Genomic DNA, 18105 nt, shown 5'->3' with positions numbered 1-18105 from the left:
TTTTGTTCGTGTGATGGTTTTTTTGAATTTGAAATCCCGATAAAATTTTCACGTCCGACATTAGTAGGGTGTTTCGTTCCTGTTAAGAGGGACTTGGCTTGGGTTTTTTTGTTTTGTTTTTTTGTTAACGGTGTAATAGAAATATTTGACCTTCAAAGAAGTCTTGTTTTTGGGAAAAGACTTGAACCAAATACAAGGTACTTAGTGCTTATTTACTTCTTAATGTTCTGGCACTCAGTTTTAATCTTGGTAATATACAATCTCCTTAGACCATCTAAAATGTTTTCCCGATTCAAACAGGTACCAATTATAAGGTATCAAAATATTAAGTTGTGCATGAAATTTATTTTAAACTTAGGTTTTTAAGTAAATTGGTTCTGGGATGACTAAATTAGGGGTGGTCAAAATGTCTGAATGTCCGAAAAATTATTTTAATTGCCATAAATGTCCGAGATTTTAACGCTTACCCCCAACGCTACCACCGTAAGGCTGGTGACAAGAAGTCGTTTATTGAGGATGATTTCAGCAAAAGGGTTTGACCGCCTGGAGAAAACTCGCACCGTTTTCTATGCTTGTGTATTTTTTGGTTTACTATCCAGTACTATCTCGAGAATCCTATTTTTCATAACTTTTGAAAACTTAAAAATCTAATTTACAAAAGGATTTTTTTCTCGTTTTTTTTGGCTTAAGAGAGGCTAACTAACTTTCCTAAATTTCAAGCTCATTATGATTATGGTAAAGGTTTTAGAATTTATGATTCTATCAGCTATATTTTGGAGTCATTTAACAATTTTAAATCTAAAGATTTTCAAAGTGAAGAAGGTTTAATTCCTCGCTTGCCTGGCACCAAGATTGCTTAAAATATTCTTACATACAGTTAAATTTTTACTTAAGACTTTAAATGGAAGTAAAGTTTTATTTTAAGACTTAAAGTGACATCAAATCAACGTATTTCCTACCATTTGCTTATACTGTATTAAAAAAAAAGAAAAAAAGATAAGCGTAAAATTATTAAAATATTCTTTATTTTGCAATTACGCTTAAAATGATAATAATTCTGTCTGTATTTTCTTTCTGGTTTAGGTTTCACAATCTTGAAGACGATACAAACCCAATTGTTAACTAAGCCTTCTTAAAATCAGGTATGATATTTTCACGGTTCTTTATTATCCAATAAATATTCTATGGTGTTCTAGTCTAGCATAGGCCCGGCGGGAGCGAGGAGACTGGGAAGACTGGGGAGACTCAAGCCTCCCCACTTTTGCGCAATTGAGATTCTTTTCTCAAATTCCTAGCGAATCTCATTTTGAGCCTTCAGTTACGGTTGTTCCACCGGGTTTGTAGCATGCTAAGCAAATAATTCAGACATGAATTAAGCAAATCGAAGGAGTGAATCCCATGTTATTTTTGTAGTAACACCTATGGTACACGAATGTATCAGGGGCTCTTTAGACTACACAATATTCACCAATATGATTTGTGGACCATAATTGACAGAAACAAAATTATAAAAAAAAGGATTTTCTTTCTGTAGACAATCCTTTATTGTTGAAACGTTGCCAAGAGCTGATAATAGAATGCGTGCCCAGTTGGCGTGAGTTTATAAAGATTCCCATTTATTTTTAATGCCAATATATTTTACTGGGTCTGGCACTCAGTTATTTTTGTTTTTTATTTATGACGGTTTAAAAATCGCTTTAAATTTACCCAAATGGCGATAGTCTTACCCAGTTCGCTTGAGAAAACTCAAATGAAAATATCACACTCAACAGTGAAGTAAAATGAAAAATAGAAAAAAAAAATATTGCGAAAATCTGCATTTTTCACCCTAACTGCTATGCTGGAGTTTTATTTTTAATTTATTCTCTATAAGCCACTAAAAAAGATACCCCTCCATTTGTTCAATTAGTGTCCAAAGTCGAAATTCACGCTAAGTGGGTTATCACGCCAACTAAGTACCACACTTTATATTATAGACACATTTTCAATATAATATGTTGCCGGCACTCAGTAATATATTGTCTGACACAAAGTATAGCGTAGTGTATGTAGCCCTTTAAGGTGATACCGGGTTAGTCAGAAATAAGTTACATGTTTTTGTTTTTTGTATTTTTTGGTATGGGCTGAGCCTGCATGTGATTATTTTTTTGACAATCCGAGCCTAAAATGTTCTTATTGGCGTCCTTCTAATTAAATCACTTACACGCTTTTTTCATAAGAATGGTGTTTTTCCATTTCATCATTTCTTAAATTTTAAGGGAAAATTCTTAGGCTAGAATCAAGATTAAACCATAGAGATTCAACCTAGATTTATCAAGAAATACACACCTGTGGAGCATAAAATTGCACTTTTGTGAAATAATTGAGTCTAACTGGGGGATAATTAGCAATTTATAGTTAAAAAATGCTCTATAAATGGCATTCTTAGGTTTCGCTGCCAAATTCTGTGATGGTGATATTCTTAATTTTTCGGTCATTTCCATCATGAACATTCTTATAAAGTCTTATAAAATAAAAAAGCTGCGCTGCGGTCGTTTTTTTTTTGCTACCATTCTCTAACATAAGAAGAACTCTTTTTATAAGAATAAGTGAATTTTAACAATAATGAGCTGTCAATTTCAATTTCAAGGTAGTATAAATTAGTTATAATCACTGAGCTTTATAGACCCTGGAGGCGGAATCCCGGCCAGGCAATACATCTTTTCGACCGTAGTCGCGTGCCGCCTAATTATTTAATTATCCCCCTAAACTCGATCAAATTCTTTTTGACACCTTTTATCTATTGTCTATAGGTGCGAAAAAAGGACTGGGACGGTTTTAGTGGGATAAAGCGGACAAAAATATGCCCGCGAGGCAATTGGCGGCTAAAAGGTGTATTTCGATCGAATTTTATTAAATGTGACAGTATCGTAGACAAGAGGGGAGCAAAATTTGTGTAGGAGAACATATTTTGATGACACTGTAATTATCTTTTTTTATAATATACCTGTAGGCAAAAACAGCCATTGAATAATTCCTGATATACCACGGCTATTATACAACGGTAGAACTTTTTTTCAAATATTGCTTTCAAAGTTTGATTTTTTTGTTGCTCTTGTTGTTTATCAAAGAAATTTATTGAAATATATCTATTGTCAATTTCATGAACAAATTTTATGACTCAAAAAGTAATTAAGAAAATCATTAAAAAAGAAAACATTCGAACGTTCGATTATTGTGTTTTATTTATGAGTGTTTTATTCGTTCGACTATTTACATAATTTATGTTTTGTTTTTGTCTCTAGGTATATAATAAAACATATATTCAATAGGTTTTCGTTCGTTATTGGGTTATTCGGTAATGTATATTCAACTCGGCTCTGCCTCGTCAATTATTACATCACCTCGGGTTAATAAATCTCAATAATATTTACGTATTGAATATCTGTTTAATATCATGAATAGATAATTACAGTGTCATAAAAATCTGCTCTTCTACACAAATTTTGGGCCTATTCAATAGCTATGCGAATAAATGGTGGATTTAAGATAATAGAGCAAGTACGTCAGAAACATCCGAAGGAGTGCAACGGTCGTTACAGGACAATAAAATTACTATTATAAATCTCTTCCTCTGATACGTGAGATAACGGGTGTTATTCTAGCAAATAGAGACGGTAACAGAGCTCTTTTACGAAGTTCTAAATTACACTATCAAATTTTACACGTTTTTTTTTAGGAATATCCAAAATGTTTGAAGCCTTCGGATGTTCTTAACTTATTGAGTATTAAGCCTAAAAATGTTCTTAACTTGTTCTTAATATTTTGGCCATCGAAGCATTATGTTCTTATAAAGTTTGTTTTTATAAAAAAAATGTGTATTATTTATGATGTAGTCTTTACCCATAAGCAACAAAAGACAAACCTTTGCGGCCATTATTGCCCCCCCATCATTGGCGGTAGAAAATCGAACCTGCCAAACTATTTCGTGTTGAAGGCAGGGGTTTTATTTTTTGCATAAATATTCCCGTTTCATTATATCAGACACATGTTTCATACCAGGACAGTGTTTGCCTATTGTTATGCTGATATAAGCAAAAAAATAGTTTTCTTTTCCTCTTTCTGACCAATATTGCTCCACAACCTTGTCAATCTAATGTGAAAAAGCTTGTAATTAAGATTGACGAGTACACAAACGATATTACTCTTATTTAAAAACAAAACATTTAACCCTATTCAAACTAGGCTTTTAGGGGCGGTTCAGAACTAGGGGGGGGCTTTTCCTGTACCACCCCTTAACTTTTGATCTAGTGGGTCTTTTTGGATGAAATTTGGCACACAAGATCCTTGTGACTTAAGGTAAATTTTGACAAAAAAATTTTTTGATGAAGTCACTCATCGTGCCCAAAGTGAGCAAAAACCGAAAATTTCCTTTGTTCTTATAAATAGCTATTGCATTCTAACAGAGGCTTTAGAAAAAAGTTGCCTGAGTTTGAAATGCTTATTTTATCCTAAATATTCAATAAATTACGGTTTAAACGATATATTTGACAATGAAAATAAATTTGTATTGGAAAAGTGTCAATTTTTGTGACACCTTACTGTCAGAAATGTCATCATGCTCAAGGTGTGAAAATATTTATGTGTCAAATTTTTTTTTATTTTGAAGCTAAATAAAAGTTAAGAATTTACAGAAAATTTCACGGCAAAAGCTCTATTATTTCAGGAGCTATTAGCAATAGTTTGACCTCGAAACAGAAAGAGCCCCCCCCTAGTACGAATAGGGTTAATGTTTAATCGAATGTGTCAATCAACCTACTATAAAATAAGAGTGCCTTTGCCGGGTTTTCTCATTTAAATTCGTTTTATTATTGTATTAATTTCATGTTCTGCATTTTCAGAGAACATCATGAAGTACCAGATAAGAAAGATGTTCATATTTTTGTTAATCGTGGTGACTGCAACAGTGAGACCAGTCGCTCCAGTAACAACGGCTGCTCCAGTAACAACTGCCGCTCCAGTAACAACGGCTGCTCCAGTAACAACTGCCGCTCCAGTAACAACTGCTGCTCCAGTAACAACTGCCGCTCCAGTAACAACTGCCGCTCCAGTAACAACTGCCGCTCCAGTAACAACGGCCGCTCCAGTAACAACTGCCGCTCCAGTAAACAACGCTGCGCCAGTAACAACGGCTGCTCCAGTAACAAACGGCTGCTCCAGTAACAACGGCTGCTCCAGTAACAACTGCTCCAGTAACACTGCCGCTCCAGTAACAACGGCTGCTCCAGTAAACAACGGCTGCTCCAGTAACAACTGCCGCTCCAGTAACAACGGCTGCTCCAGTAACAACTGCCACTCCAGTAACAACTGCCGCTCCAGTAACAACGGCTGCTCCAGTAACAACTGCCGCTCCAGTAACAACGGCTGCTCCAGTAACAACTGCCGCTCCAGTAACAACGGCTGCTCCAGTAACAACGGCTGCTCCAGTAACAACTGCCGCTCCAGTAACAACTGCCGCTCCAGTAACAACCGCTGCTCCAGTAACAACTGCTGCTCCAGTAACAACGGCTGCGCTCCAAGTAACAACGGCTGCTCCAGTAACAACGGCTGCTCCAGTAACAACGGCTGCTCCAGTAACACGCGCTCCATAACAACGGCTGCTCCATAACAACTGCCGCTCCAGTAACAACTGCCGCTCCAGTAACACGGCTCCAGTAACAACTGCCGCTCCAGTAACAACGCTGCCGCTCCAGTAACAACGGCTGCTCCAGTAACAACGGCTGCTCCAGTAACAACGGCTGCTCCAGTAACAACTGCCGCTCCAGTAACAACTGCCCTCTCCAGTAACAACGGCTGCTCCAGTAACAACGGCTGCTCCAGTAACAACGGCTGCTCCAGTAACAACGGCTGCTCCAGTAACAACTGCCGCTCCAGTAACAACGGCTGCTCCAGTAACAACTGCCGCTCCAGTAACAACGGCTGCTCCAGTAACAACTGCCGCTCCAGTAACAACTGCCGCTCCAGTAACAACTGCAGCTCCAGTAACAACTGCCGCTCCAGTAACAACGGCCGCTCCAGTAACAACGGCTGCTCCAGTAACAACGGCTGCTCCAGTAACAACTGCCGCTCCAGTAACAACGGCTGCTCCAGTAACAACGGCTGCTCCAGTAACAACTGCTCCAGTAACAACGGCTGCTCCAGTAACAACGGTGCTCCAGTAACAACTGCCGCTCCAGTAACAAACAGTAAGCTCCAGTAACAACGGCCGCTCCAGTAACAACTGCCCTGCTCCAGTAACAACTGCCGCTCCAGTAACAACTGCCGCTCCAGTAACAACTGCCGCTCCAGTAACAACGGCTGCTCCAGTAACAACAGCTGCTCCAGTAACAACGGCTGCTCCAGTAACAACTGCCGCTCCAGTAACAACGGCTGCTCCAGTAACAACGGCCGCTCCAGTAACAACGGCTGCTCCAGTAACAACGGCTGCTCCAGTAACAACGGCTGCTCCAGTAACAACTGCCGCTCCAGTAACAACTGCTGCTCCAGTAACAACGGCTGCTCCAGTAACAACGGCCGCTCCAGTAACAACGGCCGCTCCAGTAACAACTGCCGCTCCAGTAACACTGCCGCTCCAGTAACAACTGCCGCTCCAGTAACAACTGCGCTCCAGTAACAACTGCCGCTCCAGTAACAACTGCCGCTCCAGTAACAAACGGCTGCTCCAGTAACAACGGCTGCTCCAGTAACAACTGCCGCTCCAGTAACAAACTGCTGCTCCAGTAACAACGGCTGCTCCAGTAACAACTGCCGCTCCAGTAACAACGGCTGCTCCAGTAACAACTGCCGCGCCAGTAACAACTGCGCTCCAGTAACAACTGCTCCAGTAACAACTGCTGCTCCAGTAACAACGGCCGCTCCAGTAACAACTGCCGCTCCAGTAACAACGGCTGCTCCAGTAACAACTGCCGCTCCAGTAACAACTGCCGCTCCAGTAACAACGGCCGCTCCAGTAACAACTGCCGCTCCAGTAACAACGGCTGCTCCAGTAACAACGGCTGCTCCAGTAACAACTGCCGCTCCAGTAACAACGGCTGCTCCAGTAACAACCAGCTCCAGTAACAACGGCTGCTCCAGTAAACAACAACTGCCGCTCCAGTAACAACGGCTGCTCCAGTAACAACGGCTGCTCCAGTAACAACTGCCGCTCCAGTAACAACGGCTGCTCCAGTAAACAACGGCCGCTCCAGTAACAACGGCTGCTCCAGTAACAACGGCTGCTCCAGTAACAACTGCCGCTCCAGTAAACAACGGCTGCTCCAGTAACAACGCTGCTCCAGTAACAACTGCCGCTCCAGTAACAACGGCTGCTCCAGTAACAACGGCTGCTCCAGTAACAACTGCCGCCAGTAAAAAAGGCTGCTCCAGTAAACAACGCAGCTCCAGTAACAACTGCCGCTCCAGTAACAACTGCCGCTCCAGTAACAACTGCCGCTCCAGTAACAACTGCTGCTCCAGTAACAACTGCTGCTCCAGTAACAACCGCTCCAGTAACAACTGCCGCTCCAGTAACAACTGCCGCTCCAGTAACAACTGCCGCTCCAGTAACAACTGCCGCTCCAGTAACAACGGCTGCTCCAGTAACAACGGCCTGCTCCAGTAACAACGGCTGCTCCAGTAACAACGGCCCGCTCCAGTAAACACGCTGCTCAGTAACAACGGGCTGCTCCAGTAACAACTGCCGCTCCAGTAACAACGCTGCTCCAGTAACAACGGCTGCTCCAGTAACAACGGCTGCTCCAGTAACAACGCTGCCTCCAGTAACAACTGCCGCGCCAGTAACAACGGCTGCTCCAGTAACAACTGCCGCTCCAGTAACAACTGCCGCTCCAGTAACAACGGCTGCTCCAGTAACAACGTAACAACTGCCGCCAGCTCCAGTAACAACTGCAGCTCCAGTAACAACGGCTGCTCCAGTAACAACTGCCGCTCCAGTAACAACGGCTGCTCCAGTAACAACTGCCGCTCCAGTAACAACGGCTGCTCCAGTAACAACTGCGCTCCAGTAACAACGGCTGCTCCAGTAACAACGGCTGCTCCAGTAACAACGGCCGCTCCAGTAACAACGGCTGCTCCAGTAACAAGTAACAACTGCCGCTCCAGTAACAACGGCTGCTCCAGTAACAACTGCCGCTCCAGTAACAACGGCTCCCGCTCCAGTAACAACTGCCGCTCCAGTAACAACTGCTGCGCTCCAGTAACAACGGCTGCTAACAACTGCTCCAGTAACAACGGCTGCTCCAGTAACAACTGCCGCTCCAGTAACAACGGCTGCTCCAGTAACAACGGCCGCTCCAGTAACAACTGCCGCTCCAGTAACAACGGCTGCTCCAGTAACAACTGCCGCTCCAGTAACAACTGCTGCTCCAGTAACAACTGCCGCTCCTGCTCCAGTAACAACGGCTGCTCCAGTAACAACTGTAACAAGCTCCAGTAACAACGGCTGCTCCAGTAACAACTGCCGCTCCAGTAACAAACCTGCTCCAGTAACAACTGCCGCTCCAGTAACAACGGCTGCTCCAGTAACAACTGCCGCTCCAGTAACAACTGCTGCTCCAGTAACAACTGCCGCTCCAGTAACAACGGCTGCTCCAGTAACAACGGCCGCTCCAGTAACAACGGCTGCTCCAGTAACAACTGCCGCTCCAGTAACAAGCTCCAGTAAAACGGCTGCTCCAGTAAACAACGGCTGCTCCAGTAACAACGGCTTGCTCCAGTAAAACGGCTGCTCCAGTAACAACTGCCGCTCCAGTAACAACGGCTGCTCCAGTAACAAACTGCCGCTCCAGTAACAACTGCCGCTCCAGTAACAACGGCTGCTCCAGTAACAACTGCCGCTCCAGTAACAACTGCCGCTCCAGTAACAACTGCAGCTCCAGTAACAACGGCCGCTCCAGTAACAACTGCCGCTCCAGTAACAACTGTCCAAAACAACGGCTGCTCCAGTAAACAACTGCCGCTCCAGTAACAACGGCTGCTCCAGTAACAACGGCTGCTCCAGTAACAACTGCCGCTCCAGTAACAACGGCTGCTCCAGTAACAACTGCCGCTCCAGTAACAACTGCCGCTCCAGTAACAACGGCTGCTCCAGTAACAACGGCTGCTCCAGTAACAACTGCCGCTCCAGTAACAACGGCTGCTCCAGTAACAACTGCCGCTCCAGTAACAACTGCCGCTCCAGTAACAACGGCTGCTCCAGTAACAACGGCTGCTCCAGTAACAACTGCCGCTCCAGTAACAAACGGCTGCTCCAGTAACAACTGCCGCCAGTAACACGGCTGCTCCAGTAACAACTGCCGCTCCAGTAACAACGGCTGCTCCAGTAACAACTCCGCGCTCCAGTAACAACTGCCGCTCCAGTAACAACTGCTGCTCCAGTAACAACGGCCGCTCCAGTAACAACGGCCGCTCCAGTAACAAATGCCTGCTCCAGTAAACAACTGCCGCTCCAGTAACAACTGCCGCTCCAGTAACAACGGCTGCTCCAGTAACAACTGCCGCTCCAGTAACAACTGCCGCTCCAGTAACAACGGCTGCTCCAGTAACAACTGCCGCTCCAGTAACAACTGCCGCTCCAGTAACAACTGCCGCTCCAGTAACAACTGCCGCTCCAGTAACAACTGCCGCTCCAGTAACAACGGCTGCTCCAGTAACAACTGCCGCTCCAGTAACAACGGCTGCTCCAGTAACAACGGCTGCTCCAGTAACAACTGCCGCTCCAGTAACAACGGCTGCTCCAGTAACAACTGCCGCTCCAGTAACAACGGCCGCTCCAGTAACAACGGCCGCTCCAGTAACAACGGCTGCTCCAGTAACAACGCTCTCCAGTAACGACTGCCGCTCCAGTAACGACTGCCGCTCCAGTAAACAACGGCTGCTCCAGTAACAACGGCTGCTCCAGTAACAACTGCCGCTCCAGTAAACAACTGCCGCGCCAGTAACAACTGCCGCTCCAGTAACCAACTGCCGCTCCAGTAACAACGGCCGCTCCAGTAAACGGCCGCTCCAGTAACAACGGCTGCTCCAGTAACAACTGCCGCTCCAGTAACAACTGCCGCTCCAGTAACAACTGCCGCGCCAGTAACAACTGCCGCTCCAGTAACAACTGCTGCTCCAGTGACAACGGCTGCTCCAGTAACAACGGCTGCTCCAGTAACAACTGCCGCGCCAGTAACAACGTCCGCTCCAGTAACAACTGCCGCTCCAGTAACAACTGCCGCTCCAGTAACAACTGCCGCTCCAGTAACAACTGCCGCGCCAGTAACAACTGCCGCTCCAGTAACAACTGCTGCTCCAGTAACAACGGCTGCTCCAGTAACAACGGCTGCTCCAGTAACAACTGCCGCGCCAGTAACAACGGCTGCTCCAGTAACAACGGCTGCTCCAGTAACAACTGCCGCTCCAGTAACAACTGCCGCTCCAGTAACAACCGCTGCTCCAGTAACAACTGCCGCTCCAGTAACAACTGCCGCTCCAGTAACAACGGCTGCTCCAGTAACAACGGCTGCTCCAGTAACAACTGCCGCTCCAGTAACAACTGCCGCTCCAGTAACAACTGCCGCTCCAGTAACAACGGCTGCTCCAGTAACAACGGCTGCTCCAACAACAACGGCCGCTCCAACAACAACAGGCCCTACAACTACAACTGAAAACATTTATGAGAGTAATCCTGTCCTTGATAATAATCGTAAGTTAATATATTTCGTTTATTGGTTTAAGTATGCAAATTTTAACAAATTAGTCGTGTTTTTCGTGCATGGATTTCTTTGTAAGCTAAAGTTTGAGGTGAGATTATCAAATGTCAAGTAGATAGATTAGAAACGGAAAAGATTGAGCCAAATCGATAGGCTGTAAAATCTAAGCACAACTGAGAGAAATGAAATTAAAATGTTTTCTCTTATCAGTGGTCAGATCTACAAAACTACAAAGAGTCGTTTCCTCTTTGAAGGATGATGTTACTTAGAAAGTTGATCGATCAATCCTTTGAGTGCCTTTTACCCTGGCTTGGGAAAGGCTGTTTGTTTTTTGCGACTTGCATTGGACCGTCTCAAGTCTTTGTCTCCGTATACATTATAGCTCTACTCAAACTTTGTTATGTTTTTTCTTTTCTTTTATGGGTTGAATTTAATTGATTTGGCTTATTTTTAAATTCGCATAGCGAAAGTATTACAATTAGCTTTCGCGGTGGCGGTCGGTGCGGAAAGAAATTCGAAAACGAAAGTAGTTATAAACTCCTAGAGCATTCTCGAATATTTTAAAAATGGACTCACTTGATTTGCTAAGATAAAATTTAGCGTATTGTTTAATATTTGCAGTCTACAAGTGCTAGGTAGGCGTAGGTAGGTAGGTAGCATTTGCAAGCATTTTTCATTTTTAAATGGCGTTTTTTAGCATGCTGTTAGGTTTCACGCTTTGGTTGTTTGTATTCTTATCATGTTTTTTATGTTTTTAGAGTACTTAAAGATGTTGATATTAATAATTAATAATTAATAGAATCATTTACATTGAGAAACTTGCGTTTGTACAATATATTTACCTCCTTTTTTTCCTTTATTTACAGAGGCTGTTGGAAACTCTATGAACACTGTACGGGTGGTAACCAGTGCCGTGTCTCTGTCGAGCACAACTGAATCAACAAACTCGGCTAAACCACTTATTGAAAAATTCTCTGATCAAACAACCGCAGGTGCACCCTCTCGGCGTCGTCGGGCCGTGACGCTCGCCGACCCAAACGTATTGAAATATTACGTAATCTTAGACAATGTCCCTGTTGCAAATATTTCATGGTAAAATAAAATTTTTTTTATTTATACAGTTAAATCCTCATCATTTCCTACTACCGGGTGCGCCACAAAAAAGTTTCTCTCTTTGAAACTGATTTGCTTGAAATATAAAATTTTTAAAAGAACCATGCCTATTCCATTGGAAAGAAGAAATATAAACTTAAATTTTGATGGGTCATTTATCTAATTCGGTTCTTTAGATCAAAAGTTATGCTCAATTGAATAAAAAAGTTACTTTCAGAAAGTGCCCGAAAACGTTACAAATTGACCTATCAAATTGTTATTTTAAATTTGGCAATCGCAATAGCCTTTACACGATCAAGAGCATTTTTCAGTAATTAAACACATAAATGTTGAAACTGATGGGTCGAAAGGGTTTTAAATATTCATCAAAATCATTTAATGTACTCTTTACCCAAATTTTTCACAGATTTTTGGTTCTAGACTGGATAAAGTCAATGTAAGGCAGGATGCACCTCGAAACCCATATTTGATGTATTTTTATGAATTTTACCAGGTTTTTTGGCTTTTTTCGACGAATTTTCTTCCTTTTAATGTAATTCAACCTTCCTTTATACAACAAAAGGTCATTTAGACAGCTAATTATCATTTTTGATTGCTGAAGCAAAAAAACTGGTGCATCGTGTAATTATGCTTCTGTTTAATTTGATAGGTCAATTTTTAACGTTTTTAAGCACTTTCAGAAAGTAACTTTCTTTATTCAATTGAGCATAACTTTCGATCTAATGTGCCGGATTCATTAAATGACCTATCAAAATTTAAGTCTATCCTTCTTCGTTCCAATGGAGTAGGAATGGTTCTTTTAAAATTTTTAGATTTGGAGAAAATTAGTTTTAAAGAGAGAAAGTTTTTTGTGGCGCACCCGGTATATTTAAAGCTAGATGTTTCTCGTAAATGATAAAAATTAATTATTCAGCCATATTGATGATGCAAGGTTATTGTAATGTTTTTGTAAAAAGCCTGATGGTTTTCTAGAATTTAAAATTTTACATTACCTTACGTTGTTATTCAAGAATAGTTATAATTTCCTGTCCACTTCTATTCGTTTTGTAGGGTCGATATCGCTGCAGATGCAGTGAAGCAATGGTAAGCTAAATATTCTTACTCTTATTTCTTTAACGAATTAGTTAGGTTATTTTTTTTCGTCAACAAATTTCAACAAATTGGAATTTTCTATGATTCAATAACATTGATAAGATTTATAAGAGTTCCACAACGATTTGCGTTATGGCGTGATTTTTTTTTTCGCATGACGTTTTCTTAAGCGTGATTAGAGAGAAAGTTTAGCGTGATGGCGTGATGAGGGGGTCATTTATCTCAGCTGGTCAAGTAATCATGAAAACACACGAGCTACAGAGAGGTCCACTGATGGAAATCTTATATGTATTAATATTAAGCGCATACAGAAGCGCGGTAGCAGGGGGTCAGGGGAGGTAAATGCCCCCTCCCCCAATGGCCGATATTCTTGGTGGTGATGAAAAACAAGATGCACAAAAAGTTGCCTCTGATTACAAATTTCTCACAATTAGCAGTTTTCACCCAAAAAAAGAAAAAACACTTGAAATCATTTTCGTACTCGCTTCTCTCGCATCATTTTTAGAAACATATTTTACTTTTGATAAGGGCTGCCGAAATCTGATATCTCAGAAATCAATTTTTCCATTTTTTACAAAAATTACAGGAACAGTGATGCAAATTCATTAGATTATAAAATCTTGCAATGTCCATTGTATACCGAGTATGGTTCAGCAGTACTTGGCTTACCTCATCCATCAGATTCGAGCAAAACTTATGCTTTTGTGCTGGTTGTGTTATCTGGTGAAAACGTGACGGATCCCACCACACAATGTACACCGAGAGAAAAGATTGCTGAACAATTAGAAGGTATGAAAGAAATAACAACACCCTTAACTGGAACATAACGTTGTTTAAAGTCCATGAAACATTACGTAACATTGTGGAATATAATACTTATTACCTTTGTCATTTCGTCGGACTTTTTCACTCATAGATCCAGATTTACACCGGTATACGGCAGAAAAATAATTTTAAGCTCATCGACTCAATTAAAGAAATATATATTATTTCACGTCTCTTTTATTCTTCAAATAGGTGGCTTGCAGTTACCAGATAGTTCAGAAAACAAGCCTACTGCAGAGCCTATTGAAGAACCAGGAACTGTTCGACTTCGTCTACCAAGACCTTTCCTTAATATGTTCAAACCAAAGGAACAAGGAGGCGGTGGTATCATCGCTGTGTAAGTATTACTGAAAGGTTCAAACTGTAATAAACGGGATGGCCCGAATTGCTGGGTTTTACTTCTAATAACCTCCCAAAATAAGGTAACTATATACTAAAACCTACTATTTAGAGCACTCAAGCTTTTGATAGAGGAAATTATTTTCGAAAATAAATGAACGGGATGTCCTACCAAGAGCAGGTGGGGGGGGGGGGTGGTAACATTTATTCGAGGCCTTAGTACCTTCATAGAGAGACTGTTCTAGAAGTATATTCTTATCAAAGTGTAGTAGCCCTATAACTAACACCTTGAGGTTTGGTTTTAGTTTGCAAGGGTGCAATGGCATCACGCTTTTTTAATTATGTCATAACTAACTTTTGCGTTTTCGCAATGATGCTTCCAGATAACTTATTCTAAAAAGAATTTCTGGAGGTCACTATCTCAGATGTGATGGAGTTTTTATAAGATACTTTAATAATTGGTCATTTGAAGTAATAAAAATGACGCGTTCTTTAGAAAAAGTAACAAAATTGTTTTATTACTGGTTAACGACCAACCAAATCAAATAAGAGCTTGTAAAAACTCCATCTCGTCCCCACTATTTTCATTAACGTTAAATTGAAGTATCAAGGGAGAGTCTGAATGGCAGACCTCTACAAAACCACAGCTATAAGGAGCACGAATGTGTTAGTGGATGCCATCAGCCTAGGAATATTCGATTTGCCATCCCAAATCGGAAGGTAGCGCATGCGTGCTCTTATTTCAAGGATTTGTGTGGAGCTAAGAAATCTTTCCACCTTGGGTTTACGAACATATATAGACCAATCAGTAAAAGCATCAAAAAGAAAATAATGATAAAAAGTTACGATTGGCTACTTTTATCGTAGAAATTTTAGCGAGACTAATTTTAGCGTATATTAGCGAGTCAGGAAAATCTTGATTTTTTTTGGATAAATTTTAGCGATCTGTCGATTCGGCGTGTTTTAGCGAGATTTATTTTAGCGAAAATAGGGAAAACTAAAGCTAAAATTAGTCTCGCTAAAATTTCTACGATTAAAGTATTCAGTCTACCTTGGTTACTGAAATTTTGTCTAGAGTTACTTTGAATAAGATCTTTTTACAAGTCTTATTGTTAATAATTTCAAACATATCATCAAGTACTTTTGGCACAAAGAGGAACCAGTTTTTTTTCTTTGCATTTCAGTTTAGTCGAGGTTTACTTCATACCAATCCCATACATTGGTTTCGTACCAGCTTACAAGCCAGGCGATTTACCGCGTCCCAAATTGAAAGAGAAAGTTACTAGCGGTGAATTCATACTGGTGGCGGCGCTTAAACCAGACAACGCCGATGGAATCATCACAGCTGGTGGTAGCTTCACCAGTAAACGTCGACGAAGAAGAGCTGTTATTGAATCTCCAGGAGGTATTACATATTACACACTTGTTACAAGAACATCCAATTCCCAGATTCTTCGGATGTTCTAACTTTTTGAGTTTCAAGCCTATAAAGATTTTTTTAATATGTTCTTATTTCACCATTTTTTGAGTATTTTTGCTCATTTTCTTAAGTAATTGGGTGTTTTCGAGTCTGCAAAGCCTTAAAATGTTCTTAACTTGATCTTAACATGTTGGCCATCGAAGCCTTATGTTCTTTTAGAGTTTGTTCTTTTTCAGGATAACCTTAAATATAATTTGCTTTGTCAGTGTGTAAAGAAAGATTTATATCTTACGCTATGATTAATTTTTCTTCTTTTCTCTTCTTTTTTTTTTGCAGATGTCAGCAACGCTCCATTAACGGAACCAACTTACCTTTCATTCTCCACAGCCGTTACACCTTCAGGGGATGCCATTTCTTCAGCGTTTTCCCAAAGTTTACAAACATTACCCGCTGGTGCAATCCCAGGTAAATCTTTCATTACATAACCCCCCGTCCCACGATTAACATCGAGTTTATTTATGGCGCTTTCCTTTTTGATGGAGACGGTTAGTTTAGATCCTGACTGACTAGGGACGGTGGTAAATCAGCAGCCTTTGATTTTGCGAGGTTGTTCTTAACCGTTTTAGTCACTCCACTCCGCCATCCTCAAAAAAGTTAGATACATATGAGATATAGCCGAAGACACGTTTTATATATTGATGGATTAATATGTCATTGATTATGTCTCTAGGAATGTACTGTAGCATCCAAAAAGATTGTAACTGTTTGAACGTCACCGAAGTTAATAGTACCGTCATAAGTGGAGATGTCGCTTATATCGGCGTCAATAACACTTACGTCAACGCGTCAATCTCGAATGTCGGCAAATGGGATGCTGAAAAAATTAAATTGATTTGCAAAGGTATGGCTCTTGTTTGATTTTAAACTCTTTTAAATTCATTGTTCTAAAGTGACTAAATTTTGGCTTGGTGACTAAAATTAGGGCCGACTAAAAATTTGTCCCGATTAAAATTTGGGCCGACTAAAAATTGAATTGGCTAAAAGTTAATTATTAGTCGGCCCTTAGTGACTAAATTTTGACTAGGTGACTAAAATTAAGGCCGAATAATAATTAAGGCTGACTAAAATTAAGGCCGACTAAGTTTTGACCGATAAGGTAGTTTTAGATCTGACTTGCTCGGCTTAAAAGGTCTTTTTTCCTAATGAACGAGTCTTTCCAAGTGAATCCTGTATTAATGCAACTTCTGTTATTTGGGCCCAAGGACATGCCAATATCATTTGTAAATAGGTATTTATTTCTCTTTGCACGTCGTTGGTTATCTTTCTTATCTAAATTTTTAGATTCAGCATGTGATTCTGCAGCTTTGATTCAAGCACAAACGGATATACAAACAGACATTGATAGCATCCAAGGCAGCATTGACCTCACAAAAACAGCTCGTCTCAATCTTCAAAAATCCATCGATTGTGCATATAACAATGGTAATACACTATTATCCGTCTGGAAAAAAAATAGATTGAAACTGGCTGATAAAGCCTATACGAGGTCGTCAATATTTAGATTTAGTTTTCCATACTTCCATCCACTAACAATAATTACATTTTCAGGAACTTTATATTTCGTTAGTATCCACTTATTATCCAAACTAATGTTTTTTTTTCTTAGGCACAAGATCAGAACTTTTCGGAAATTACGAAGCACTGTGTGGAAGAATGATCTACATGACGCAATCAATCGAAGACTTGAAAATCAAGAAACAAATTATCATGAGAGAGGAACAAAGATGTTCGAATAGAGGTATGCATCCATTTCTTCGTCTTTCTTGTCTTTTCTCATTCATTCATCCATTCATTCGATCATTCTTTTTAATGAATTATGAAGAATGTATTCACTTAGATTAAACATCGTTCATTCGTTCGTTCGTTCCTTCGTCAATTCACTGACTAAAGTAATTTCAAAATCAAAATATTCATTCATTCTTTCATTTTTCAGGTTGGTTGAGAAGCATTTTAGAGAATATGTGGCATAAAGGATAAACCAAGAATCATTTGAATGACAATATCATGACATGGTGACCTTACTTTTTCAAGCACAAGAAGAGAATAATGTTTTTAGTTTTTGGAGGAAACTTTACTAAATTTCTATCTTAAATTGATCACAGTCAGGCTATTTATTCCTTGATCAAACTTAGACTCATATTATTTCTACAATATCGGATGGTAAATTTGGTCTCATGACCGATTTTTAACTTTTATTAAATTCGGATAATCAAGCATCTGTGTTAATTACTGGCTATATTTTCGACCAAAAGGGGTTTTTCATAACAAATGAAAATATAAAAATACACGATGCTTTTGCCAAATCTTTCATTTCAAAATTTCCATGTTATTTTTTCTACTATACTTCTCAAAATATATAATATCGTATTGTAAATAACACCAATATTATTATTGTTTCCCTTTTATACTAAATTTTTCAAAGTAGAATAAATTTAGAACTAATGGTGACAATTAACCTAATAAACTATATGTAATTACTTTGATTTGTCTCAAAACTGCACCCCTAGAAGAAAAATATATTTAGCA

General features: G+C 40.5%; 1 protein-coding gene and 1 long non-coding RNA gene across 2 annotated transcripts; both read left to right on the top strand.

The window, feature by feature from the left end:
- Window positions 1–5099, top strand: LOC136817799 (uncharacterized). The gene is made up of 3 exons (XR_010848154.1): window positions 1–197; window positions 1084–1142; window positions 4881–5099. It is a non-coding gene; the product is annotated as an uncharacterized lncRNA (long non-coding RNA).
- Window positions 5100–10037: 4938 nt separating this feature from the next.
- LOC136817798 (uncharacterized) lies at window positions 10038–17851 on the top strand. Its single transcript, XM_067074114.1, has 11 exons — window positions 10038–10723; window positions 11597–11822; window positions 12894–12926; window positions 13522–13724; window positions 13953–14097; window positions 15284–15504; window positions 15856–15984; window positions 16250–16420; window positions 16861–17001; window positions 17186–17317; window positions 17513–17851. The coding sequence occupies exons 2-11, from the start codon at window positions 11614–11616 to the stop codon at window positions 17554–17556; spliced, it is 1428 nt and encodes a 475-aa protein (XP_066930215.1). The 5' UTR covers window positions 10038–10723; window positions 11597–11613; the 3' UTR covers window positions 17557–17851.
- Window positions 17852–18105: the final 254 nt, after the last annotated feature.

This window comes from Clytia hemisphaerica, unplaced genomic scaffold, assembly GCF_902728285.1.
Source record: "Clytia hemisphaerica strain Z4C2 unplaced genomic scaffold, Clytia hemisphaerica genome assembly, whole genome shotgun sequence".
Taxonomy (NCBI): Eukaryota; Metazoa; Cnidaria; class Hydrozoa; order Leptothecata; family Clytiidae; genus Clytia; species Clytia hemisphaerica.
This window is presented reverse-complemented; position numbering and strand designations above follow the sequence as displayed.